Source organism: Electrona antarctica, assembly GCF_951216825.1.
Source record: "Electrona antarctica genome assembly, chromosome: 8".
NCBI lineage: Eukaryota > Metazoa > Chordata > Actinopteri > Myctophiformes > Myctophidae > Electrona > Electrona antarctica.
The window spans coordinates 20,377,670-20,405,608 of record NC_136789.1 but is presented as its reverse complement, the minus strand read 5'-3'; the positions used below and the strand labels follow the sequence as shown (position 1 = coordinate 20,405,608).

Here is a 27,939-nt window from a genome sequence, read left to right as displayed (position 1 = left end):
TTTCTTTTCTTTTCAACTTTTTTACTTGTCTCAGTGGAACTCACAAAAGTGGCCAAAATAGAATAACAAAAAAAACAAATGTGACTGTATCTTTTTTTCCCCATTCATTCATTATGTGTATACATTTCGTCGAGGGTTTTATCACAGTGTTGAGAAAGGTGAATACACGAACATTGCTCATACATACATACATACATACATACATATGATACACCCAGCACCCATACATCGCTTCTGTATGAAAAGAAAAAGTATGAGTAAACAAACCCCATACCCCGGAGGGATGGTCACGTTAGCACCAGCGGTTGCATGACAACCAATTTACTAGCCAATGGCAGCGTGGCCTTCCTTCTAAGCTATGGAATCTGAATTTTATATGCCATATATAAAGAAACATACCTCGCCGCAAACGGACGGTACATTGTCGCTGACATGCACAGGGGGTCAAACTGTACAACCAAATTAGAACCATGCATCAGAAACAGCAGGATTAGCTATAGTACAGGATATAAACAGAATATAGTCACATATACATACATATATAGAAACAGCAAAAAAAAGGGGGGAAAAAAAGAGAGAAAAAGGCAAGGGTCAGCAAATTTTGATTTCATACGCAACTGGTGAAAAACAACAAATTAGAATGTGACAGAGAGACAGAAATGTAGTCATGAGTCTAGGCTGGCAAGAGGACTGTGGAGCCATGAACTCGATGTAAACGCACACAAACATTCTCAGGGTTCCTACATTTTCAAAATCCACATTTTTCCATACATTATTTTATTGACTTGATCTGTAGAGTTTTACCATGTTCTTCTTTTTCTTTCTTTTTTTTTACCCCCCTCAGCAGCAGGGCATATGAGAATAGGTAAACATTGTTTTTCACACAGAATAGATAAGGAACAATTGAGTTGTGCATCCGTGGGCATGCGCACCTGTTCTGATTAAGCCACTTTCAACCCGTCGTCCTTATTTTTGGCATATCATTACAGGCAAACATTTACAAAAATTCTCACTTTTGTTTTATAAATTGTGAAAATAGCAGCTCTACAAGTTCACAATACATCACATTGTGCCACATTGAGAGCTTATAGATCAGTTATATTCCATTCATCATAAAATAATATGACGAATGATGAAGTATAGGACTTAAGTGGTTAATAACCTTAACCCCTTGCTTTTGTAGACTTGTTTTGTGTGCCATTTCTGGGACCTGATCCAGTTCTACACACTTCATTTAGGTACCCTGCACAGTGCTTGTTTGGTGCATTAACAGTAGCTGTGTGCTGTGACTAACTGTAGAGGGTGCTATGTTACTGTTGTGTTGAGAAGATGTGAAAACCATCATTTTGAAGGTGAATTAGCCATGGTGACAAAGAGCTTAAACTTGTTTTCTCTCTGTGGGATTGATAACCTGGAATCTGGTGGTGGCAATCATTGTGATACATGTTAAGGCCCCAAATATTAATTATTTTCTTAGAGATTATTCTTACTTTTTCGATTTAACCAAATAATCGAGGATTATGTTTCTATAATATGAAAAAAGGTTCATATTTTTTTTTAAATAATCAACAAAATCAATTATTCTGATTAATCACCTAGCGCTATTCTATAAGTCACACATTGATGTAAAAAAAATACAGAAAATGTCCGATCTACAATCTCACGTGTCACTTCAAAACTTGTAGGCTTCTTAATTATTTTAATATTATTATTATTATTTCATAATCAATTAATCTATTAGTTTGATTAACTTCTGTACCCCTACATTACAGGCCTTCTTCAGCCTCACTTTGTCAAGCACACAGACTACATCATCTCACCAACATGGGTGCGCTTTAACCACTTAAACCCCAGCATCCTTACCGTGGGGAAGGCTTTCACAGAAAGTAGGCGATCGACAAGCTCACAGAGCTTTGGCCATTTCAGCCAAAGCTTTTCCCCACAGTAACCCAAAACAGAAAAACACTAGTATTGAGCCCTGAGGGTTAAGCGGTTAAGTTAAGTGGTTAAGCGCAATACATACTCCTCCCGACGTCATAACCTTTCTTCGGAAAGGGAGGTGATATATACTACAAATTGACCTCATTCCGACCTTCAAAAAGGTCGGTCACAGAACTGGAAGATTGCCCAACGCCAGAAGGAGTATGTGTTTGACTTTACTCACTGATGACATCGTTGCCGTTTCGGTTTTTTGGAGGGAGGGAGTATGGAACACAGAACAAATACATACCACTATCGCCAGAGACTAATCAATCGCTCTCACGTACATTTTTCTCCTGAATAGGGCTGGGCGATATGGACTAAATCAAAGTTCACAATATTTCCGACCAAATACCTCAACATCAATATTGTGACAATACAATATCCATTTTTGAGAATTCTTGACAATTTCAGAAAATAAGGCTTAAGTGATTAAAACCAGGATGAAGACTGGAAAAAACAATATGCCATACAGTGTCACAATATTATGATATTCAAAATCAACGAACCACATTTAGTCTCATATCACAATCTTGATATAATGTCAATATACCGCATTGCCCAGCTCTACTCTTAAATGAATGAAAGAATATGTAAGGTAGATCCTTGATGCCTGAGTGTGAGCGCTGAGCTTATTATGTTAGTGCTTCTGGTTGTACGCTGAGGAAACGTGGGAAGGTAGTGCAGGAAGGAAGGGAGGAAGATAGAAGGAAGGAGGCAAGGGAGGAAAGGAAGGACGGAGGGAAAGATGGAAGGTCCTGTCTTGACAACAGCAATGAGTTTTCACGAATAAGCCACTCACTCTGCAAACATGTCCTGGTTATGTACTTACGTACGCACATGCATAAAAACAAATCCCCAAAGATCCTCTCTAGGCAATGGAATCTGTAGTCCCTGGTTTCCCTAGTCTCGCGTAGCCAGACAACTGTTCCACAATCTCCGAATGCTATATAGAGTCTGGAACTATACCTCCCGAAATCCGAGTAAGGAAGCTGCTATTTCCATTCACGAAAATATATTTTAAAATATCTTCACATTTTTTTTTTTTATTAATTAATGCTTAGATGTTTTCTATTTATATTAGGATAAATTCGCGCGACTGTAGAGACGAAACTGAAGTGGGGAGGAGGCTCCACTTGCGCTTTATATTTGACTCATGATAGCTTTTCCGTTGCTCCAGACTGGAAGCATTTGGAAATTGCGAGAGGCAACAGTCTGGCAACGCGAGACTATGGTTTCCCGGACGGTGGCATTCCCGTTTCCTGTTCTGTGTCCTTTACCCATAGCTTCGTTTGATTGGCTCTGTGATTAGATTTGAACCAGAAACAGAACAACTTCAAGTGTTTCTTGTCCAAATCTGCTGCCGAGCCGCTTGAACAAAGCTATGGGGAAATTAACCAGAAACGTATGACAGCTTTGGCAAACCCGGGAATACAGTTGCACAAAGCCTATAAAGCGGGTGAAGTGGGTTTCGGGGACCCCCAGGGAGTCCCCAGCCAGGTTATTGATAGTTAGGAACCAAATGGACCCTTACAGCTCTGTAAGAGACCGCTATGGGGGAGGCTGTGCTCAAATGCATACCAAATTGGCGGTCCTTGCAATGACAAAGTTTGAGAACCACTGCTATAAAGCAGACATCACATTTCATGTATCTACGAGGGAATGTTGTGATGTTCTTAAGACAGGACTGAGGCTCATTTAGATGGTTTCACATCAGTCCATCCATCCATCCATCCATCCATCCATCCATCCATCCATCCATCCATCCATCCATCAATCCGTATGTCTCTCTTTCAGGCCAGTTTGAGCGTGCTGACAGGGAAGGGTGGGACTGTAACCATGGTGACAGGGTTGAGGACTGTGGTCTGGCCCACCAGCTGCGGGTGAGGGGCCAACACGGCCGTGGGCTTCCCCAGGGTCTGCCCTCCCTGGCTCATCACGGCCGCCGCGCTCATCTGGGTGGCGGTGTGCGTGGCGTGGACGTGAGGCAGGTGGGTGAAGGTGTGGGTGATGTGACCCACCATGGTCGGCTGGGACATGGTGACGCCCTGCGGGTACAGCGTCGTCGACATGTGCGGTGGCAGCGGGCCGCCCAGGTGCGCCACGGGGTGCACTGTGATGTGTCCGATGGGCTGCGCTGTGATCGGGTGGTGGTGGTGGTGGTGGTGAGCGGAGGGTGTCACCGTGAGCGTCGTCGGAGCGGGAGCGGCCGCGATTTGCTGAGGGACGACGGAGGACAACGACGTGGGCCCCGGCGAGGGGGCAATGTGCGTCAGGTGCTTGTGATTGGCCGGCAGGGCGTGATTGACGGCCTGGATGACGGAGGCGTGGGAGACGGCGGCGTGGTGGGCGATCACCGTGGGCTGCAACTGCATGGCCTGCGGCGGGGCAAGTGTCATGGTGGGGGCCGGGAGAGGGGTCGGGGGGGCGGGGGCTATGGGCTGAGGGGCGAGGGGCCCCGCCGAGGAGAGTGGGAGGGCCGCGTGTTGGATTGACAGGTGAGGGGCCAGGAGGGGCGGGGCCGGTAGGAGGGGGGCGATGGGTTTGGGGAGGGACGGAGGACGAGGAGTCGAAGACACGTCCTCCTCGATGTCCTGGTCAAAGTTGTCTTCACCTTCTGTGGAGAGGAACGGGACCGTTAGTCTTACAGGGTGGTTACATGTATTACTATACTTCTGAGGGCCAGATGTCCTCACAAGTATAGTAGAATTTGAGAACCATTTTCCTGGTCCTCACAAGACAAATGGTTGTTTTATACAGTTATACTTTTTTTTTTGTTAAGATAAGCAAATATTGGGGTTTATAGGGTTAGGAATTTAGTGGTTAGGTTTGGGGGTTAGGGTTGAAATTATGACTGATTTATATGTTGTATTGCGCCGGTGTCGTGACTCGTGCACCAACGATAGCAGATATACAAGCTCACAACTTGTGAGCCTGGCTATTTACAGCTGTAGGGTTATTATAAAAATGGTAAATGGCATTCATAAAATCGCCTTCCTAAAATGTTGAAGCCTTTCTAAGTATAGTAATATAAACATACATGTGTGTGTGTGTGTGTGTGTGTGTGTGTGTGTGTGTGTGTGTGTGTGTGTGTGTGTACCTGATGCGGTGGAGGTGGAGACCTGGTCGTCCTCGGGTTGGACGGTCTGCCTGAGGACACGCTCTATCTCTGTGATGTCCATGCACTGACTCAGCTCTTTCTTCAGCTCGGCCAGTCGCTGCTGCGTGGCGATCTTCTCCCGCGCCAGGCGCTCCATCTCATGTTCGTACTCCTTCTCCTTACGTTTCAGAGTCTGACACAAACAGAGACATGGACCGTACAGTATGTTACAGCAGTGGTTCCCAAATTATTTTGAGGGGGGGAGGGGGGGGGTCCCCAGATGATTAGCTTAATGTGCAACATTGTTTTCTCACTCAACAGTAAACAAACCAACATGCAGTATAAGTGTACACCTGCACATTTCTAAAGTTACAATTTGATGACTTTTAAGATCTTTTTAACACCAAATTGGTAAGAAAAACAGCAAACATTGTGAAAATAGCTCACAACGCCTTGCAGTGCTTGTAGTTCGGCTATTTTAACAATATTTTAACAATTTTTGTGGGTCAAACTAATGTAATGCCTACAATTCCAAGTGCTTGTCAGTGAGGGGAGGGGTCCCCAATGCCGTTCAAATTTGAAACGGCATTGGGGAACCCTTGAAAAGTTTGGGAACCCTTGCTGTACATGTTCAACTGCTGCATGTTTCGCCATAAACCCCCCAGTTTAGTTTGATCTGTGGGTCTGCATGAAGACACATTTAACCCCTTTTGGTGTTAGCATTATGTTTTAGCTATTGAAAAATAGCAGATCTACAAGCTCATAGCGCGCCACCGAGTGGCGCGCTACGAGCTTGTAGGTCTGCTATTTTTGAAAAATCGAAGAACGACTGACATAGAAACATAGCTTTTTCACAGAACTGTCAGGATGTAGAAAGACATTTTTATAATCTGATCTCAGGTCAAAATGGGTTAAACAACCTTGGAAATGTCCAACTAGGTTAGTCATATACTGTAGGAACCAAATGGATGTCTGAATGTACAAAGGGAAATTCTATTATTCAGGGTCTTTCAGTAGCATGTGTACAAACGCTGAAAAGATTTTCATTTCAGCCAGCATCCAGTAATACAATAAGATGGAATGGTAAAACAATATCTAGCTGACTGATGCATGATACACATAATAATAATAATGAATAAACACCGGCCCGTTTCATTTGCTAGGCTTGGCTGTTGCTACCGTCACTGTGTTTTCATTGTGTGCCGCATTCCTGAAGTCGGATTTGACAAAGGGTGCACATATGAATTTGACATGCCTGATAGCATGTACAGAGCCAAGCACATGTACAAACACAGTCTCATTTACTGTGTCACTGAGGGAAACCCCTCCCATGTCCTGGGCATCAAGCTGGCGCTATAGATAATAACTATTTATAAAGTGGGGGTCAGCTGAGTCCAAAGCCTTCCCTACTACTTTGATGTCATTGGTAGACCCAGCTGTGTCCTAATAAGACCCAGTATGGGTGTCATATGGTACAGCAAAGGTCAACTTATGGCACAGCTTTCTCATGGACCAGACCAGACACATGTTGTGGACGCACTTGACAACTGAGAGATAGAGAGCGAGTCAAGATTAGAGAAGGTAAGAGAGTAATTTATACTTGGTTGTGTGCCAATGTTGCACCTGAAACAAGCTTTTAGATCTGCTATGATTATTGGTGCACGATACTAGCGCGCAATTAAGCACAAATTAAGCATTTCGGAGAGAAAGCTGTGATTAAAGAGGAGAGAGACAAAGTCAAGTGTCAAAGGGCACAGCCTCTCCAGAAGGGGATAAGCTAATCATTAAATAATCAATTGACCAAAGATGTCATACAATGTCATATTAAAATAAGTCCACACTAGAATGTGAAAACCTGCCTTTGTTCCTTGTTATAAAATGAAAGATATGTTTTATGCCTGGTAAATATATAATAATAAATGAATACATAATAATAATTATATTACCTAAAGTAATAGATCAAAACAATACCCGACAGAATAATATATTATGAAAAGAATGTGTTTGTTGCAGCCCTACTTCCTTTGGAGTTCCTGTGTGTGCGCGTGTGTGCGCGTGCGTGTGTGTGTGTTTGTGTGTGTGTGTGTCTGTGTGTGCGAGTGACCCACTTTGTGTGTGGCTCAGCTGACGCAAGCAGCACAAAAAAAACAAACAGCGTGCCTGCCTGCCTAAAGACATTAACACAGATTACTGCAGAGGGAGGGGAGGTACGAGTGGGTGACCGGCGGCAGTGGGGACACTGCACGTTCACACTCCCTCAATGCATCAAGTCCATGTAAAGGCTGGGCAAGGTACAGGTGTGTGTCTTGGAACTTCTAAATATTTTCATAACCACCTTTAAGGAAAGGTCGGAACTCAAACGGAGGCTAGGGCTATCACGATTATGAAAATGTACTCGACGATTAATTGTCGCTCAAATAATTGCAATGAATGAGTTTCTTTCATTAAACCCAATTCGGTTGTTTGGCTTTTAAGCCCCAACCACTCCAATGATTCGCCATGCAAGTCCTCGGAACATGCAACTACGCTCGACATAATGGTGCTTTCTCCAGGAGGGGCGAGACCGACACAAGTCCTTATTCGGGGGATAGGGGTGTAACCAATCATTAGACTCGGGGAGATGTAAAGAAGGCGGCAGAAGGGTCAAAAATATAATTTCTCAATTTTGTGAAGAAAGCTTCATTGTGGAAAAGGCTTAACTGTAATTTGTGGGTTAGGGTTAAAGGAGAATTCCACTCATTTTGAACATTTTACTGTCATTAATATACCTTAGAGTTGTTGTGTGGAAATAATAAAAAAAGTCCCCCCCATTCTGTGTTGCCTAGAACTGGAGGTCTGAAAAAAATCTGTAACATTATGAAGTACATCTTTGTGATCTTTGTGATACCTCCATTTTTGAGTTTTATTTTTATTTTGTTTCATAAATCAATGCTATTGAACCCTTTACGTCTGCGTTTTGATTAAACCTCTTAAAAATATTTGGACCCTCAAACTGTCTGCTAAAGCATCTAACTCCACCACCTTTCCACCTCTCATGTAAGTAATTGACAATATATAAAGTCACAATACCAACTTTGATGAGGCAGTATTGCTTTGATTTAACCCATTTTGGGCGGGAACCCCTTTTGGTGTTTTAAACATTATGTTATAATTCAGCTATTGAAAAATAGCAGATCTACAAGCTCTGCTATTTTTGAAAAATTGTGAAAATATTTATTTCAGAAAACTGGAGGATTTAGAAGAATTCTTTTAAATTTCGAGGTCAGGCCTAAATGGGTTAAAAGGTTTTCCTGAAAAATGTATAATTTAAATTTCCTGAAAAAAATGGTGGCTTCTTCCCGACAGCAGAGATAAGCAAAGCTTTATTCACACAGTTGCTGCCGTGTGTAATCCGTGTACGTCCACAACCGTGATTTTCAGGAGTTGGAATGTGTTCAAATGGATCAAATGGATCATGGACATTTCATTGGTTAAGTAGTTATATAACCCACAGACACATTTAACCACATAACAAGTTACAACGTGTCACATTGTAAAGTTGTAGATCTGCTGTTTTTACTACTTTCAGTCATGTGACTGTACAAAATAGGACATAAATGTATGAAGAAAATATCAAATATGGACATCCAAGGTTTCCTCCCCCCCTGACAGCAACAATAATTATGATGGATTCAATTCCCTGCACACAAGTGTCTGATGGAGTACCCTCCTTCTGACCCTTGTTGTCTTTTACTGTCCTGTTGGGGAGCGATAAGGAGCCAAAAGGAAGGGAGTTTAGAAGACTGGAGGGTGGAGAGAACAGGTGGAAGGAAAGAGGAGGGGATATAATTAAGAGAGAGAAAGGGAGGGAGAGAGAGAGACAAAGACACAGAGAGAGACAGACACAGAGAGAAGGAGGGAGAGAGAGAAGGAGGGAGAGAGAGAGACAGAGACACAGAGAGAGACAGACACAGAGAGAAGAGACAGACAAGAGAGAAACAGAGACACACAGAGACACACAGAGAGAGAGAGAGACAGACAGACAGACAGACAGACAGACAGACAGACAGACAGACAGACAGACAGACAGACAGACAGACAGACAGACAGACAGACAGACAGACAGACAGACAGACAGACAGACAGACAGAGAAAGAGAGAGAGACAGACAGACAGAGAGAGAGAGGAAGTGATAATGAGGAATGAGCCTTTGGGGACACATGTTCCTACTACAGGCCACTCAGTCCAGTGAGCAAAGATGTTTACCTTGGAGGCTCACGTGACGTCTCAACACACACGAACACACTCCCTGCTAGTGCCGACACACACCCAGTCAACTTACACAACCTCCCCGTCGTGTGTGTAAGACACTGTGTGTGTGTGTGCACGTGTGCGTGCATTCTTGCATTTCTAAGATGACAATGAGGAAAATCCTGCACTGTTTCAGGGTTAGAAATAGCTTTAGGTTACTGAGGTCAAGGGACCCTCAAGGTTCCTTGAGGGGGTTCAAAATGGACCCTAAAAATGTGAAACTCTTGAGTGTACAAATGGTTCCATTTGAGAAGCCCTGGTTTAGGTTAAGGTCAGGTAGTGTCGACCGATGCTGCGTTCACACTAGCGGCAACAAAGCATGAGTTAATGAGGTAATTTTCAATGGAAGCCAGTGACACAAATCTACAAAATGACACCCGACACTTGATGTGGCGTCACACGGTACAATTTGATTTAGGTTTTGAGCAGGCTTCAACTTTTTTTAGCGCTCCGATGACGCAGTGAAGTGTCAATCAATCGTGTTTTTCTTTCAACGTTTCCACTCCCCTTCTCTCCACAATTCCTAATCCATGAATGGAAGGAAACCCCCATTCTTGCAATAAACCAGTTAGCATTTGTACTTAACTCTTTTCATTTATGCAGTTCGCCTTAGCAATACTTCAACTAGCGTTGAAGTTGTTCTGTATCTAGTAGGCATGTAACGATTCACTCAACTCACGATACGATTCGTATCACGATATGAGGTTCACGATACGATTTTTCACGATATTAAAAAAGAGAAATTACCGTTTTTTTAATTTTATATAATTTATCTTCCCCCCTGATATTTTTTATTTAACTACATTGCAAAAGAAGTAGCATTACTTTTGACAGTGCAGAAACATAATTGCCTTCCTTGATGAGCATCAACGACCATCATCACCTGGGCACAGTAACAGACACACACAGCTCCCCTCTACAGTGCTCTACTACTGAAAGTGACTATAATTTCTCTCCAAAAGCACTTGAATATGATGGAATATGACTAAAGCTCACATTTCACATCACACACTAGCCCCCCTAAATTTTTTTAAAAAAAATGTTTTTTTTCTCCAATGAACATGACACACACACACACATACACACACACACACACACACACACACACGTGCACGCACACACGCACAATCCAGACGAGCCTTAAAGGTTGCACTGCGAAGATTCCAAGTTATATTATTCATCACTTCAACGAGACACATGACTTTCCTGACACAACCACATGTGCACCGACTCAGACAACAGTACTGCCAATGAATGGACATTGTATTTAACACAAATCTTCAGTCTTTCAACAGTAGTGTCTGGCCATAACAGGCTTACAATCACATGCATGGGTGTGTGTCTGATGCGCGCGCCGATGCAACTAAACATTTAACCACTTAATCGCTCTAGACTGAGGAAACTGGGCCTGAGTTGACTCGGTACTTGGACCTCTTTTTTTCTTCGTCAAAAGGTAGCCGATCTACAAGGCGTTATGAGCTTGTATATCTTCTATTTTTGGTAAATGTTACCATCAGAATATGGATGCTGGGGTTCAAGTGGTTAAAAGATCTCCACAGCCTGTTGACAGTGCATTGGTTCAGACAGACACGCACCTCTGGAACAGCATGTACTCACATCCAACCACAGCCTTTCTACTGCTTCTCTCCACTGCCTCCCTCTCAGCGTTCATGTCTGTCTCCCCTACACTGTCTCAGTGTCTCCCTCTCAGCGTTCATGTCTGTCTCCCCTACACTGTCTCAGTGTCTCCCTCTCAGCGTTCATGTCTGTCTCCCCTACACTGTCTCAGTGTCTCCCTCTCAGCATTCATGTCTGTCTCCCCTACACTGTCTCAGTGTCTCCCTCTCAGCGTTCATGTCTGTCTCCCCTACACGGTCTGTGTCTCCCTCTCAGCGTTCATGTCTGTCTCCCCTACACTGTCTCAGTGTCTCCCTCTCAGCATTCATGTCTGTCTCTCTTACACTGTCTCAGTGTCTCCCTCTCAGCATTCCTTCTGTCTGTGAGTGTGTCTCTCCTACAATGTCTCCCTCTCAGTTTTCCTACTGTCCGTCTCCCTCTCAGCGTTCCTGTCTGTCTCCCCTACACTGTCTGTCTCTCAGCATTCCTGCTGTCTGTCTCTCCTCCCCCGTCTGTCTCTCAGCATTCCTACCATCTGTCTCCTCTCTCAGCTTTCCTAGCTTTCTTCTCCTACAAAGATTCCCTCTCAGTTTTCCTACCGTCTCTCTCCCACAATGATCCCTTCACAGCTTCCCTGTCGCCTGTCTCCCATTACAAAGTCTCTGTCTCTCCCACACCGTCTCCCTCTCAGCCTCGTCTGGATAAAAAAAAAAACATAATGCAATTATTAAGAATCCCCCTCAGTCCCTCAAATCACCACGGAAACAGCTGCCACCCCCATGGCCGTTACCGTGGCAACCCCATCCACGAGGAGCCGGCTGCCGGAGCGACGGAACAGCGGAGGGCACGAGGAGACGTCTAATTGGCTGATACCTACGGGGCAATAACGTACAAGGAGCGATGTGATTGGGCGCTTTGCCAGACGACCGCGTCAGATCACTTTGCCACATCCCTCCCAGCCCATCATCCCACACTCCTCCTTACTCTCTTAACCACTTATACCCTCTGTTCTCTAGTTGCACCCGTACTTGGTGCGCGCCACAATCTGAATGCTCACAATGCGTGGCAGATAGCTTGTAGATCTACTAATTTCTGCAAATTAGCAGATCCCCCAGGATAGGCATCATACGCCCTTCCTCCTTGTGTTCTTCTCTCTGTAGTTCATTCTGCCTCGTCTTCACACCTCCTCTCTGTAATAATGTTATTAATGTTAATAATAAAGTTAATTCTGCCTCGTCTCCGTACCTCCCCTCTGTAATATTTACGCTCCCTTGCACACCGGTGTTGCAGGCGGCACGCTGGAAACGGCAGACCTGCAAACCCACAGGGTGTCGTGGATTTGTAGGTCTGCTGTTTTCGGAGAGCGACATCGTTGTGTGGTGCCACGGAGTATGAATGGGTGAAAAGGGTGCCTGGGGTGTCGTATGTTTCCGACAGACCCCACCGTGAGAACATATTGCGGTTATTTCTCCTTTATTGGCTATTATGGTACCATCCATCCACAGGCTGGACAGAGGGTAGAGAGACGCTGCATTATGTAGTACACCGTTTCTCAACATCTGGTCCAAAATGCACCCTTAAAGGTCTGTAACTCTGAGAGGGTACACATGGGACCCCAATCTACACTGTAACATTATCAGCATTCATTTACTGTATTTTACACTTTCTCCCTCACAGATTTTTTTCTCCTACACTGTCTACCTCTCAGCTTTCCTACAGTCTGTCTCTCCTACGCTGTCTCCCTCTCAGCTTTCCTACAGTCTGTCTCTCCTACGCTGTCTCCCTCTCAGCTTTCCTACAGTCTGTCTCTCCTACGCTGTCTCCCTCTCAGCTTTCCTACAGTCTGTCTCTCCTACGCTGTCTCCCTCTCAGCTTTCCTACAGTCTGTCTCTCCTACGCCGTCTCCCTCTCAGCTTTCCTACAGTCTGTCTCTCCTACGCTGTCTCCCTCTCAGCTTTCCTACAGTCTGTCTCTCCTACGCTGTCTCCCTCTCAGCTTTCCTACAGTCTGTCTCTCCTACGCTGTCTCCCTCTCAGCTTTCCTACAGTCTGTCTCTCCTACGCCGTCTACCTCTCAGCTTTCCTACAGTCTGTCTCTCCTACGCTGTCTCCCTCTCAGCTTTCCTACAGTCTGTCTCTCCTATGCTGTCTCCCTCTTCCTAAAGTCTGTGTGGGGTATCACAACAGCACATTGCTAAGTGACGTCCTCATATGAACCTCAAACGTAGCAGTAAGCTGATAGTCTCAGGCGTATAAGCGGGACGGTACACTCCTATCTCTTGTACTCATAGAACACGACTTAATATTTATTTGATCATATTGCTGTTGTCTAGTCTCTAGATTTGCTCTTGTACTTTTTACTGCCGATTCCATTTTGATAAGATAAATCAAACCTCATCCTGCAGTTTCACTTGTAGAAGTGCCTAAATCTAATTGACAAAAGCTCAAGTTTACTTTACGATAATAGTAACTGAATCAAAAAATAGATTTTAATTTCAAGAATCGAAGTATATCAATATGAAAACAGCAACATATATCGTTTGTATCTCTTTATATCGTATCGTTATGCAATTCAAATAATCGGTATCGAATCGTTTTGCAATGCAAATAATCGCAAGGTACTTGTATTTAGCAATGTTAAGAAGAAAGAAGACAAAGGGGGCTTAATTACTTTTCCATTCCATATTACTACACTTGGTCTATCAATAAATGGGTATATTCTCTGTGTTCATGTCAAGGTATAGGTTTGTCCATATGTGTTCAAATGTAATGTCCATTTATTTGCCAGAGAATCATTGTGTTTACTTTATTGTGACCGTATGTCGCATTTACTATGACTATGACTCCCGTCCGTTTGTCCGTTAGTTAGTCAACCACGCCTCCATATATGGTCACGCCTCCACATATAGTCATGCCTTGTGACATCTCATGACATCATGGAGACCCTTAGATCACCATCTGCATATATGGAGCCGGCCAGCAACTCTACATTTGACCTCAAACCCTTATATCCATATCCATATATGGAGCTGACCTGTTCTGACATTCCATATGTTGATCTGACCTCATCAAACCCTGTACACTCAAGACACGCTCCATATATGGCCAGTACAGAATTCATTCCATATGTTGATCTGACCTCATCAAACCCTGTACACTCAAGACACGCTCCATATATGGCCAGTACAGAATTCATTCCATATGTTAATCTGACCGCCATGCCAAAGCACCACCGCTCGCCCAGCAGGCTGCCGTCTAAAGGGAGAGGTCGCTTCTCGCCCTCAGGGTGTCTTACTGGTATCCATAATATTAAATGTTTCCCTTATAAAACCTACACTATCCACATGTTTCACACAGATTTAATTTCTTTGCTAAATAGTTACTGTATCGATTTTAAATCATTGAATTTTATCGTATTGCCATGAATGAACCAATATCGTATTGTCAACCTCGTGCATCGTGATATGTATCGCTGTTAAAATGTACTGTATCGTTACACCCTTATTAAGGACCCATGCTTCCCATCAGTCCCCTCTGTCCATATACTCAAGGACCCCTGGGGGACCTTCAGGACCCAGAAAAATGCCAGAAAATAACATAGTAGCCAATATACAAGCTCACAACGCATTGCGTTGGTGGAAACATTGTGAATATTTGTGAATCATTTTAACACCCTGGAACATATGTTCAGATGAGGGTCCGCAGCCAAATACATGTGGGGAGATCCCTGACATGAAAAGGTTTGAGAACCAATGCTGTAAAAAAGTGTAGACGTGAGCGTATAAAGCATCTTCAGAGATGAACAGGAGTATGAAAAGACACCTCTGAAACATCCCCACTGCAGCAGCGTCACCATCACCCACGCCAACAAAAACTCAACACCCATACAATCTGGGCTTTTTTGACGTGCAGCACTGCAGCATGCACGCACACACACACACACACACACACACACACCCTAAGGTGGGTTGACCACCTGCCATCATCCGTTGCCATGGCTACAGGGTGTTGAGGGCCAGAGACGCGAGGGCAACGGAGGACAGGAATGAGCAAAAGAGAAAGCGGGAGGGGGGGGGGGGGGGGGGGGGAGTGATAAAAAAAAGAAGAAAGGGAAGTGTAAAGAGGGGGAAAAAGTCTTGCACAAGCCTTCATTACAGGACTATACCCAGTTATATGGAAGCAAATTGTCTGCTGCACATGCCCAGTGGCACACACTGGACAAGAACACAGCACACCATTCACCTTCTCTCCTTACATGCCTAGCCCAGTGGTTCTTAATGTGGGCTGCAGGGACCCCCAGGGGTCCTTGAGGGTCCTCAGCTAAATCATTAATAGTTAATAAAAACCAAATGGACCCTTATTTGGTTCCATTTGTACACTTTCAAGAGTTAATTTATCACTGAGGATTTTCCCAGAGATACACAAATGTTATCTAATGAGAGCCTGTGATCTTATCCATATCAAACTGGGAGTCCTTGAAATTAAAAGACTGAGAATCCCCCTGGCCCCTCCCCCACCCTTTCTCTCTCCATCCTCTCTCTGCTGCAAGAGGGAGGGGCAGAGCAGTGCGGGGGCAGGCGACAGAGGATGATGTCATGGGACTCGGGCTAGCCATGTGCTCACAGCTCACGTGGCTTCTTGTGGAGAGAGATATGCACAGACAGATGGAAGGAGAGAGAAGGATGGAGGAACAGAGGAAATGCACTGTGAGCAAGTCAGTAATTCATGAGAAATAACCGCACTTTGCATTAGGCTCCGTAGCACCCTCCTGTCGTTCCGTTATTGTCTCATAAAGGACATGTTCAAAGTGCATTAGCTATTCCTTAACAGTCAGAATCATCAAATTATGAACTAAATAGCTGAGAGTACAGCTGCAGTCATTTGATCCAATCTATTTATGCCCTTCTGATCTGTTTGCTGCTTCATTTAACCCTGAACCCCCATCTATCCCCACAAATCTGCTGTCCATCTTGAAAAACGTAAGATACCAAAGATCAATCTAAAGAAGAACGACTCAGTGACAAAAGCTACAAAACGTCACAGCCAACTACTGCCAAGTCACCGTTACTCAAGCAACAGTGCGTAAATGAAAAAGGTAGTGTTAAACAGCACAGGGCAGGAATTAGTTTTTTTATTCTATTTCTGTAACAGAGCAAGAATTGTGGAGAGAGAAGGAGAGTGGATATGGTGAAACAAAAAAATATGATTGAATGACACTTCACTGCGTCACTGGAGCACTGAAAAAGGTTTACGCCAGCCCCACTTTTTAGCATGTCACACCTGTCACACTGCAATAAGTGTTGCCCATCAGTTTTCAGCTTCATGTCACATGTCACTTCAATTGAAAGTTGCTTTGTTCAACTGTTGCTTTGTTGTGTGAATGCAGCATGAGCGAGCACCACAGGTTGAGAAACACTTCTATGAAACTTGTACGGCTGTGCCCAACTCAAACCTTTCTGCCTTTCAATATGATTTGACAACTTGTTTATACGTACGTATATAAAGTTCTACAGTGACTGTACTGTATATACTATGCACCACACACACACACACACACCACTGACCAACAGTCCCCTCCACTTCACTTAGTTTGCAGGACTTGTCATAGTGTTGCTTGAATATGTTAAGAGACTCTGCAACCGGTTTTGATTGAAAAAGAAAAGAGCAGGAGTGTTTGAAGTGACTAGCAAGTCCATATACGGTAGGAACAATGCTTGAGGGCATTGCCAACCAAGGGTAGCAACTAGAGCCCTGCACAGGCCCAGAATATGGGCCCTGGCCCGGTCCGTTATGGTACTGCAGTTTTCCAGCCCGAGCCCGGTCCGAAGCCCGACACCTTTTCTAGCGCGGTGCTGCGCGTGCATTCACAGTGCACGCAACAGCTGCTACACTGTCGGTCAATCAGCAGCGCTATACTCTCACACTGCATGATAGAAAACAACCCCACACTGTACAAAACCAACTGACTCGTTTGTTAGACGTGGTAATTCTCCTGCAGTATTTAAATTGTGACTGCTTGTGGAGCAGATCTCTGACAGAACCTTTTCCCTTTTAGTGTGCTGTGTGTGTGTGTGTGTGTGTGTGTGTGTGTGGGGGGGGGGGGGGGGGGAAGAAGCAAGTCCAGTCTGGGTGAAATTAACACCGGAAAAGCCCGGGTCCCAACGGGCTTGCAGGGCTCTAGTAGCAACACAAAACATTTAGCAAAGCACCCAACGATAAAGGACAGACACAACAAACTCTAGTAGTCTGTTCAGACTTTCAAGAGGTTGGTGACCGCTTTCATTTCAACATCACTGAAGCATTAACACATTACATCCCGTTACCAGAGGCAGTGATCTACGGCCAGTGCCAACAGAATGTACGAAAAGGCAGCGTGAACCCACTCCGTGAACCGGAAGTACAAATCGTCCATTTCAGAATCAGACTCGGGACGGCAATCTACCAATATAAACGCTAATATGCTAACAGGGAGGTCGGATTAATGTTTTAACTCCTTTAGCTCCTAACATCGTCCTTTGCCTCAATCTGATCCCTAAATCAGCTAAAGATCACGTGCACGAGCATGTGCACAGTTTTAGGATTTTTGATGACGTCACACCATGGAAGCCATCGTTGCCTAGCGACGGATGCTAAAAACAGCTAACACTTAAAGAAACCCGAGATTTCCCGGGTTTGTCACAGGAGGGTTTAAAGGGTTAAACCCGAGAAATTGGCAATTGGCATAAATTGGTTAAGAAAGATATCTCAGAAAGCTACTCTAACCGCTCGCCCTCCCCGATCCTGAGAATAAAACAACAACTGAATAGTGTGACTACAGGCCATATAGTCACACTTTGTAGAATTTGATCCAAGTAATTCTGGGTTTGGGGGAAAGAATAACAGTTTTTTGTGTACCTGTATGTAACGCAAGGCGCTGCGGAGAACACTCAAGTTGGACGTCTTCTTCTCATCCACATTTGGAACATTCTTCTTCAGGGTCTCAAAACACTCCTTCAGGTGTGCTCGTCTGGAGAATGGAAAAGACATAGAAAGAATTGGATAACTGTAAGTCTGGGTGAGTTTCTGGTTACTGGCTACCAACAGCATGCAGGGAACTGATGGCAAGATGGCACCTCACATCTCATGTGTCATGTTTGTGGTTTTTACTGTGCTTTGGTTTGAAAGAAAACCTTTTCAAGCTAAAAACTACTTTGAAATAAACCAAATGTATGGATTTAAACAACAAAACCCAACGGGATCTTGTATATATCCTGCAACTGTTGACCTCCTGACTCTGCTCCTTGCTCTACTGTTGTACCTGCCGGTTGCCCACCCCCTCCTCCAGTCTGCTGTCCCTGCTGTGCTCCCTGCCTGTTGCTTTGCTGTTGTTGCCGACAGGTGCATGCATCTCCTCTCTCCACCTGCTACTTTGCTAGCTTTCCCATTGTGTGCCTGCTGTCCTGCTGTTAAGTGTATCTCTGTCCCAGGTGCCTCTCCTCTTCCCTCTCCAATGCGCACGTGCACACACACGCACGCACGCACACACACACCTGTTGTGTTGTGTGTGTGTGCCACGCTGTGAACTGGCTATGCAAGAGGCAGAATATTCTTCTTACGCTGACTTTTTCCAACTATGTGAAATGAACCATATGTCTGTTTTGAAAGGATATTTTAAAGTTTATGAGAATTCTCTCACTGACCTTGTAAATGATCAATCATGTAATGCTACTAGCTAGTTACTAGCTATCTTAGCTCTGCTAAATGCCTAAATTGAAAGGGATGTCTCTGTAACCATTCTATGTCGGGCAAATCCTGAATTTTACCTATGAAATCACGAAAACCTAAACTATCCAAAAGAAGTTCTAGAAAGTAATACAATCCTCTTCTGGCTATGTACGCTCTAGTCTAGTGAAACTTCTAACCTACATACATTGTTAAAGATTCCTGCACTCTGACTCATAAGTCAGCCATGCTTAACCGTTTCAATGGGCAATTTATTTCTGTTGGTTTTCTTTAGAATCCTTGTGTCCTGAATGCCTAATTATGTGTGCAAGTTGACAATGCATTCCCTGCCAATATCACATGGAGCTACTATTAATTCAATTGACCATTTCAATTTATATCGTTCTCCATTTATGTCAACAACCTTAGAAAATATGTATTTGGCATTTTCTGTACAGGCCTTTGACATTCCAGTCTGCAACTGATCAGTTCAGTCCTGCTTGCAGCAACTGATCAGTTCAGTCCTGCCTGCAGCAACTGATCAGTTCAGTCCTGCCTGCAGCAACTGATCAGTTCAGTCCTGCCTGCAGCAACTACACTTGGTATTAAATAGAGACAACTGATCAGTTCAGTCCTGCCTGCAGCAACTGATCAGTTCAGTCCTGCCTGCAGCAACTGATCAGTTCAGTCCTGCCTGCAGCAACTACACTGATCAGTTCAGTCCTGCCTGCAGCAACTACACTGATCAGTTCAGTCCTGCCTGCAGCAACTACACTTGGTATTAAATAGAGACAACTGATCAGTTCAGTCCTGCCTGCAGCAACTACACTGATCAGTTCAGTCCTGCCTGCAGCAACTACACTTGGTATTAAATAGAGACAACTGATCAGTTCAGTCCTGCCTGCAGCAACTACACTTGGTATTAAATAGAGACAAAACTAATAGAATGATGCAATCCTGCGGAATTGCGACTGTGGTTGCCATCTCTATAGGAATATTGCTCAATTAGATGAGTTGAGTTGGGTATGTCACCGTATACTGTCCAATCAGATGAGGGCAAAGCACACAAATGCCTTGGGAAGAGTTCAGAATCACTGGCCAATCGGAGGGGAGAATAGAGAGTTATTGCACGATGTAAACCTTTTTGTAAACGATATAAGTGCTGGAGTGCAATAACAATAGTCTGCTTGCCAATAGACAACCACACTAACTAAACGGTTTTCAAGATTTAATTTTGCTGAATTTAAATAGTGCCTTTATCCAAAGCGCTTTATAATGAGCATTACATTCACTCATTCCATAAACACATTCGTATATTGACAGCAGAGGAAGCAAGGTGCCTGCTCATTGGGAGCAGTTAGGGGTTAAGTGTCTTGCCCAAAGACACTTGGGACACTATTCCCAGGGGAAGTCGGGAACCCAAGTGGCCTCCAGGTGAATTTAGGCTTCTACTGGTGAAATAAATCCTGGCTCTCCTTTAGAGCCATGATCATATACCTTGTGTTGACAAGTTGACGACCTTCTTGTCATTATGGCGACTTGTTGAACATGCGTGCCTATGTGGACACTTTGTCTCATTGTGACTTGCAATTTGTCACTGGTTGTAAACATCTTCCAATCCACCGTATAAAATCCAATTGGCCTTCTCTTTTATGTACAGTACATAGGAATTAAAGGCATCATATTCAAATTAAATCGAACCGACAGGGAATTAGAATTAGAACTTAGAAGTATTATAAATTGTCTCTATATCAGTAACAGGACTACAACCATTAATCAAACTAATCAATTTAATCAAATCAAAATAAAATAATTGATTTTTAAAAGGCGAAAATCTATATCTAAATCTAAATCTAAATCTATAAGCTCTTCAACACTGAAGAGCTCAAGAACCTGATGTTGGATAGGACATTGTGGAGGGCAGCGATCCAGGAATCCCCAGTTGGTGTTGGCTAGACCTCACTCTCAAAGCACACAACGTGTCACGATGCGACGTGTGAGCTTGTAGATTTGTTTTGCCCTTTTCTGCTCATTTTGTGTGTACAAATAGTGCTTAATCAGACTAGTCCATTCTAAATGTCTTTTTCACTTTTTTCGCTTCTAAATTATTTATTTAATAGAAAAGGTAATCAATAAAATAACCACTAAGAAGATAATTGACACCTGTAGCCCTAATATCAAATGTATTTATTATTTATGTGTTTTTTTTCTTTTTATGAATCCCAACTGTATCTGTTTTTATGCAGCCCTCTTGGTTAGGTTTCTCTTAAAAAAAAAGGTTTAGAATTCTTTGCCAGGTTAAATAAAGGTTTAATAAATAACCTGATAATTTGCTTTAATGTTTGTCCATGAGTCAGCAGAAATACACTGGTGTTACATTGTGACTCACCTGTTCTTCTCCAGCTTGTTGTGAACCTCTCTGGTACCAGCTCTGTAATCATACACACCCACAGACACGTCAAGATACAATAAGCAAACTTTTTCCTACCAATGCATTTTTGACATACATTCCTTATCCCCTGTCCATAAAACCACCCAAATGTTATGAAACATTAGTTAAATCTAATTTCATCATGCCAAGCCTAATCAACTGGTTTTATAGCCAACATTTTGTCAAGAATACAATACACATACACTAACCCTCCAGGTCGCCTCTTCCCGTCTATGGACCGCATGTCATCCACCATCAACCCGTTGGTTCGTGGCTGAGGGGAACCAGGGGTCGGGGCTTGCTGGGGGAGCAGTGCATGCTGGGAGGCCGGCGTGGTTGCGGCGATTGGCGAGGTGTACGGGATCTGAACCTGAGGCTGCATGGGCATGGTGGGCTTTACATCGACGGCCAGCGGCGGCGAGCTAGGTTCCACCTTCACCTGGGGAGCACACAGGAGGTGTCGGGGAGGGGTCTGCTGGGGAGGGGAGGAGTGGCCGTTTTTGACCGGAGCGGAGCTGTGGACTGCTGTGGCCACGGCTATGGAGCCAGTGATCGGGAGGGGAGGGAACGATGAAGTGGCCGTGACAACGGGAACCATGGGGATGATGGTGATGGGCACATGGGAAGGCGGGAGGGGTGGCGGAGGAGGAGGCGGGACAGGAGGTGCAGGGGAGGGGTGCCGCGGTTGTTGTTGTTGCTGTTGCGGTAGTGGTGGCTGATGCCAGTGATGGCCATCGCCCCAGATTACGTGGTTGGATTTGATTGGTTGGGCCGTCAGGGTCGCCGCCACCTCCATGCGCCTGGACTCCTCCCGGCCGAGGAGCTCCTTCTCTCTGCGCTGATCCTCGTCTGTGAGAAGACATGGGATGAGGTCAGAGATCAGAGGGATGTAGAGCAGGGAGCCACAACAATAGAAAAGGAAGATACAGTATAGTCTCTGTTGGGCAGAAACCTTCTATCGCCATATTTCAACTTTTTTCTTCTTCCCGTAAATAAATGCCCTACTTCGTAGTACAAGCAGATCTAGAAGCTCATAACACGACTATTTAAAACATAATTAAGTAATAAGTGTGTCTGTGAGTTTTATAATGATTTAACCTAAAAGTATTAACAAGAATTTGTGACAAATTGTGAGTAAATAATAAAAGCTACATTGGAACACTCTTTTCCTGACCGTTTTGGACATACACCACCCGACACCGAAAGCAATGATAAGAAGGTGGATGGGGGTCAGATAATAATCATCATCTAACATGGTCAGTTTTATGTGCTGCATTCTGACTCGGATTGAATTGTTGGTGTAAGGCAGTGGTTCCCAAAGTGGGGTCCGGGGACCCCTAGGGGTCCTTGAGGGAGTTCCAGGGGGTCCCCAGCTAAATGATAGTTTGGAACCAAATGGACCCTTATGGGTCTGTAACCCGAGAGTGTACAAATGGAACCAAATGGACCCATGTAAATTGTAAACATGTTCTCTTATGGGGGTCCCTGGCATATCTTTTCTAATGGGGGTCTGCGCTAATGAGTGTCATTTTGGGGGTCCTTGACACGAAAATGCATGCAACCCATCTTAAGACACAACCATTTATAACTACAAATTACAACAAAACTGTTGACCAGCACTTAATACATACCTACCTACCTAAAATAACATCCCAGTCTGTTTATTGAGCCAATGTGTAAAATGTGCAAAGTATAGCAATCATAATCTAGGCATCTAGCAGCCCATTCAAAACTACTTAAAATATAATTTTTTAATGGCCAGTTTCGAGTTTGATGGTTCCGAATGTCATTGTTTACATTGATGCATATTGGCGCGTCACCTGTCTTATAGCAGACAAGTTCATTTCAACAGATTAATGGCAAAGTGAAAGACTAGCACACTTTATATTTCGGGGTTATTGCAAGCAGCTTTTCATGCTGATTGCCAAATTGATTTGCAAATGCAATATGATATGATATCCGTCTACTCAAAAGACTGACTCTGTGGCTGCACTTGTATTTGTCCTGCTCAAAGCCTGCATCTTTAAGTTAGTGACAGGATGCAGATTTCAACAGTCATCCATGAGATGGCCATGAGATAAAACCATTTTGTCCATTATGGAGGATCCTCAGTCCAGCCACCAATCTTAATTATTATGATTCTAATTCATATTCTACACCTATAGGAACAACTCATGGTAAAAAAAATTACATTTCATACGCACACGCACACGCACACACACACACAGGAGGCAGACAGCAGATACAGACAGGAGCGGAGAGAGAGAACGTCTGCCTGTGCCTCTTTAACCAGAGAAACTGCCTCCTGCTGCCTGCTGCCTGGACCATTCAGTCGACGTGCGTGCCTGCAACGAACCCCAGCCTGTGATAGGCTGCTTGGTTGAATGGGCAGGGCCGGTTGTCAGGGAGCCACTCAGCTGCGTCAGCTAGACTTGGCGCCACGGCAACATATACACTATACAGCGCGTCACTGTACAGCGTGTGTACAGAGAGACATGCTTACATGCAGTGGTGGAAAGTAACCAAGTGCATGTATTTCCATTTTTCAATACTTTTACTTCTACTCCACTACATTTCAGAGGCAAATATTATACGTTATACTCCACAAAAACTTTTTGAAATCTTGACTTTCTAGTTACTTTGTAGATTTTGATTATTATAAAACATGCATTAACCACGTCAGCCATATATACACTTCGGCTATATGAAAATAGTCGTGGCGCGTTGTAAGCTTGTAGATCAGCCATTTTCAAAAGTTTTTATACATTTCGGAAACTTGTTAAATGGGACATTCTGCATATGAGTACTTTTACTTTTTGTACTTCCAAGTATATCTTGATGCCAATACTTTTATACTTTTACTCAAGTAAGTTTTGAATACATGAATACATACACGTCTTGTACTATATTGTATTGTATATGTATATTGTAAATGTATTTCCACATTGTGATATTGATACTTCTACTTAAATAAAAAACACATCTCAGTATTCTTTCTATTCCACAGCTTTACTCGCAGCCAGGCGCACACAGAGGACCCCTCCATGTCAACATATCACACCGTTTCCTCAAGTTAAACACAATATTCCGTAAATATATGAATTAGAATTTAGAATTAGAATTTAGGCATTTAGCAGACGCTCTTAATCCAGAGCGATTTACATTAAGCAAGAACAAAAAGCATGGGAATACATCACATATATAAACAGCATTTATCAAGAAACATGCGTAAGCTAAGAACGTAACTAGAACATATCTATATATAATGACACTATACATATAAGCTATACATATATATTATACTATGCTGTACTGTTATTGTGATGTCTACATGACATGCTATAAGTCTGTTTCAAATGCTATCTAAGTCTAAAAAAGTGCTGTCTAAGGGGGTAGGGTAAGTGCTATGGGCCATGGTGGAGTCTGAAAAGGTGGGTTTTCAAACTACGGCGGAATTAGGGCTGGAGCTATCGATTATTTCCTTCACAGTGATTATTCTATTGATTACTTTTTCGATTAAGCTAGTAATAACCGATAAATGATCGGGAACGGGATTTTTGTTGTTTTTCATGATTGCTTCTTACATATATCAACAAATCAATTAACCACTGACGTCCTATTTTAGACTTTGTCACACAACAGTGGTGATGTGGCCTTGTAGATCATCTTATTTCACTATTTGATAGGGATCAATTAATAAACAATTATTTTAAATTATTTTTATAAAATATTAAATCTACTAGTTTGATTAATTATAGCACCCATATGTTCAATTAATGTTATTGAGCAATAATCGATGAACCAGAAAATCTTTGCCAAGGCGCGCGCGCACGCGCACACACACACACACACACACACACACACACACACACACACACACACACACACACACACACACACACACACACACACACACACACACCTCTCTCACACGCACACACACCTCTCTAAAGTAATCTCAAGGGTCCTTAGTTACTATGACTACAGTTATATTCCCATGGATTCATTCCTGAGACCCACACAGCCCATAGCAGCTACTGCCAGTATAACACACAGCAAAGTACAATGTAACACAACTGTCATAAATGTGTGTGGTTGATTAAAATGCTACAGTTATTGACAGAATATCTCGCCCTAACTGACAGCATGTGAGATTATGATCATAATTGCCTAGCCTGAACACAAGTTCACCTAAATATGGCCACCACCCAAAAGACTGGACATGAGTGAAATAACACAAGGGACCCAGCTACCATTATTTGTGCAATGAGCTAAAAACTATGTTAAGGGGATTACACATAATTTTGTATTACAAATTAACTGCTTCAACATCTTAAAAAATGTTAAATATGACATTTTTGACCTACGATGAAAGCAGGAATAGCTTATCTTTGATCTACAAGAGCACAGCGCATCAAGTGTTTGTGAGCTTTCTATTATTTTTACATTTTATGATACGAATCATGTAATCTGAACACACTTCTAGTACGTCTAGTCAAATATACAATAATAATCTAGTGCAGCAGACACCCAGAAATAGACATCATTCACATTCATATGGTCTTTCTCTCTTGCTTCACACAGCACAGCAGGCATTTGACTCTAGTTTAGACATTAACATTCCCATATTATGTCATCCTTTTTTCCTAATGACACATGGATTCACTTTGCATCAAAGCATGCAGACTAGGAAAATACAGTGCATGTTAATGACCTCTTTTGTGTGTATTTCTGTGGATTAGAGTTGGTCTCTCTAGCTCTTCCCAGAGTGTCCTTCCCTTGACTCGCACAAACACACACAATTCAGCCATGCTCTAGTTTGGAAATGCACGCAAACGTAAATTACATAACTCCTGCATTGACGAAGGGAAGGGGGCGGGGGGGAAATAATTGTGGTAGTGGTGGTGTGTGTGTGTGTGTATCTTGTATGTGTGTGTGTGGAGGGGGGGGGGGTGTATGTGTGTGTGTGGGGGGAGGGGGGGCTGCCCTACTTCCCCCCTCTCCCCGTGACCCGCCGCTGTCAGCGGAGGGGAGGGGAGGGGGGGGGGGATACAATGCACGTGGTTGTCGAGGGCGGGCCCAAGCACGCACAGAGTACTTTGTTGCCTTTAAGAGGTCGAAGGCAACTTGCATTATGCATTGCATGATTTGTAACGTAAATGTATAAAACGCTTTATTTTTCAAAATGAAATTTAACAGTGGCTGTTAAGAATTAAATAAAGAATAATAAATTGATAACTGTGACTATTTAAGCTATGCTCCAGAGTCCAGACTAGTGATGTCATCATGTCAGTCATAACCAGTGCTATAACCTACGTATATAAAATAACAATCCAATATTTCATAGCCTCGGCTGAGTCGGCTCGTGTTGAACGTTGTGCTCAATCAGTCAAATGGATGATCACTCACGACCCGAAAGAAGCACAAGTCTTGTGAAGGCAAAAACACACCCTGTGTGCCAAGCACGCGGTATGTAAGTGGGGGTGTAGATTATCTGACACGTCATCAGAAGGGAGAGACAAAAAGAAGCCCAGTTCCCTTTTCCAGTATCTTGTTGGTACTGTTGATTATTTATAAACTGCCCGAGGGTGAAACCGGGGGGACTGCAGGTCACATAACGCATTTTACCTTTCACTATCACTTAGTTTAAATCGACATCAAATAGATACACGCGTACGCGTCAAAGCGAGAGCAAGAGGGGGACCCGCCCCGGTGTGTCATAAGATAGCAGAGCAGAGCCATGTCAGGGCATTACATAAAGAGAGCAGTCTCTCCTGCCACCGCCCTACCACCCCCACGACGGACTGAATGAGAGAGAGTGGGTCAGTAGGACTCCAAAGGGGCCCATTCTTTCTTCATGAAACCCGCCTGGGGGATGTGCGTCAACAAGGACCAAAAAAGTGTGTTTATCATTAACTAATGGCTACTACTGAGGTTTCATTACTGCTAGTACAGGGTAGTTAATGCCAGGGCAGGGAGGGAAGGTGGGGACACTTGTGTAACAAAGTTACCGCGACGGAACGTAACCTAAAACCCCAGCAACAGTGCGCAGGAGCGGGCAACGTGCCGTGGTGTGTGTGTGTGTCTGTCAGCGGACTGTTCAGTTCACATACACCACACACGCACGCGCGCGCGCACAGCCAGTGTGGAAAGAAATAGTTTGAAAAATAATAAACTTTTGGGGCCATTTCCGCATTTGGAATAGGCCAGGTAAACGGACATAATAACTAATGGACAGGTTGAGTATGTTGTTGACGCAGCACCGGAGGCTTCCGCTCTCCTCCACTAGGCGGGTCAGTTGAAATGCATGACCAGTAGCGACTGACTGGGACGGGCTCGTTTCCCCCCAAAACTTTCAGGTTCGGGATTCGACCGCTGCAGCTGATCAACGGTTCTGTCCAGTAGCCTCCGCCCGGGCCAGGGTGGTGCTCCTGCTCCGACTTACCACGTGTTGTCTGTTGTTGCTGGGCTTGCCATTCCAGATATCTGGCCGCCTCCAGCAGAGTATCGATGCTCATCGCGCGTCCCTCACGGTAGGCGACCCGGTTCCCCGGGACGGAAGGAAGCAAGAGAAACGGGCGGGTGTTTTTTTAGTCTCCAGCGAGGCCCGGTGTGCACGATCAACCCGCACGCACGCGTCGATCGTTCCTCCCTCTTTCTCCTCGAAAAGGGACCGAAAAAATCAATTGGAGAAACCGAAGGTAATTCCTCTGCATACGTAAAAGATGATTGCAACAAGATGGCGATGCGACCACGGGAATACACACAAAACAAGGCGAGTCGTATTCTAGGCAAGCCCCGCCCCCCAGGGCTTTAGCCCC

The 27,939-nt window shown here is 44.0% G+C and overlaps 1 protein-coding gene across 2 annotated transcripts; it reads right to left on the bottom strand.

Annotated features, from left to right (window-relative positions):
• Positions 1-410: 410 nt before the first annotated feature.
• On the bottom strand, positions 411-27,939 carry mntb (MAX network transcriptional repressor b). Of its 2 annotated transcripts, none has more exons than XM_079508885.1 (6): positions 27,564-27,939; positions 21,322-21,967; positions 21,077-21,118; positions 17,881-17,992; positions 5,081-5,273; positions 411-4,597 (listed from the first exon to the last, which is right to left on the bottom strand). In XM_079508885.1, the coding sequence occupies exons 1-6, from the start codon at positions 27,634-27,636 to the stop codon at positions 3,774-3,776; spliced, it is 1,890 nt and encodes a 629-aa protein (XP_079365011.1). In that variant the 5' UTR covers positions 27,637-27,939; the 3' UTR covers positions 411-3,773. The 2 variants fall into 2 exon arrangements, with proteins under 2 accessions (XP_079365011.1, XP_079365012.1); XM_079508886.1 differs by having other exon boundaries at positions 21,328-21,967.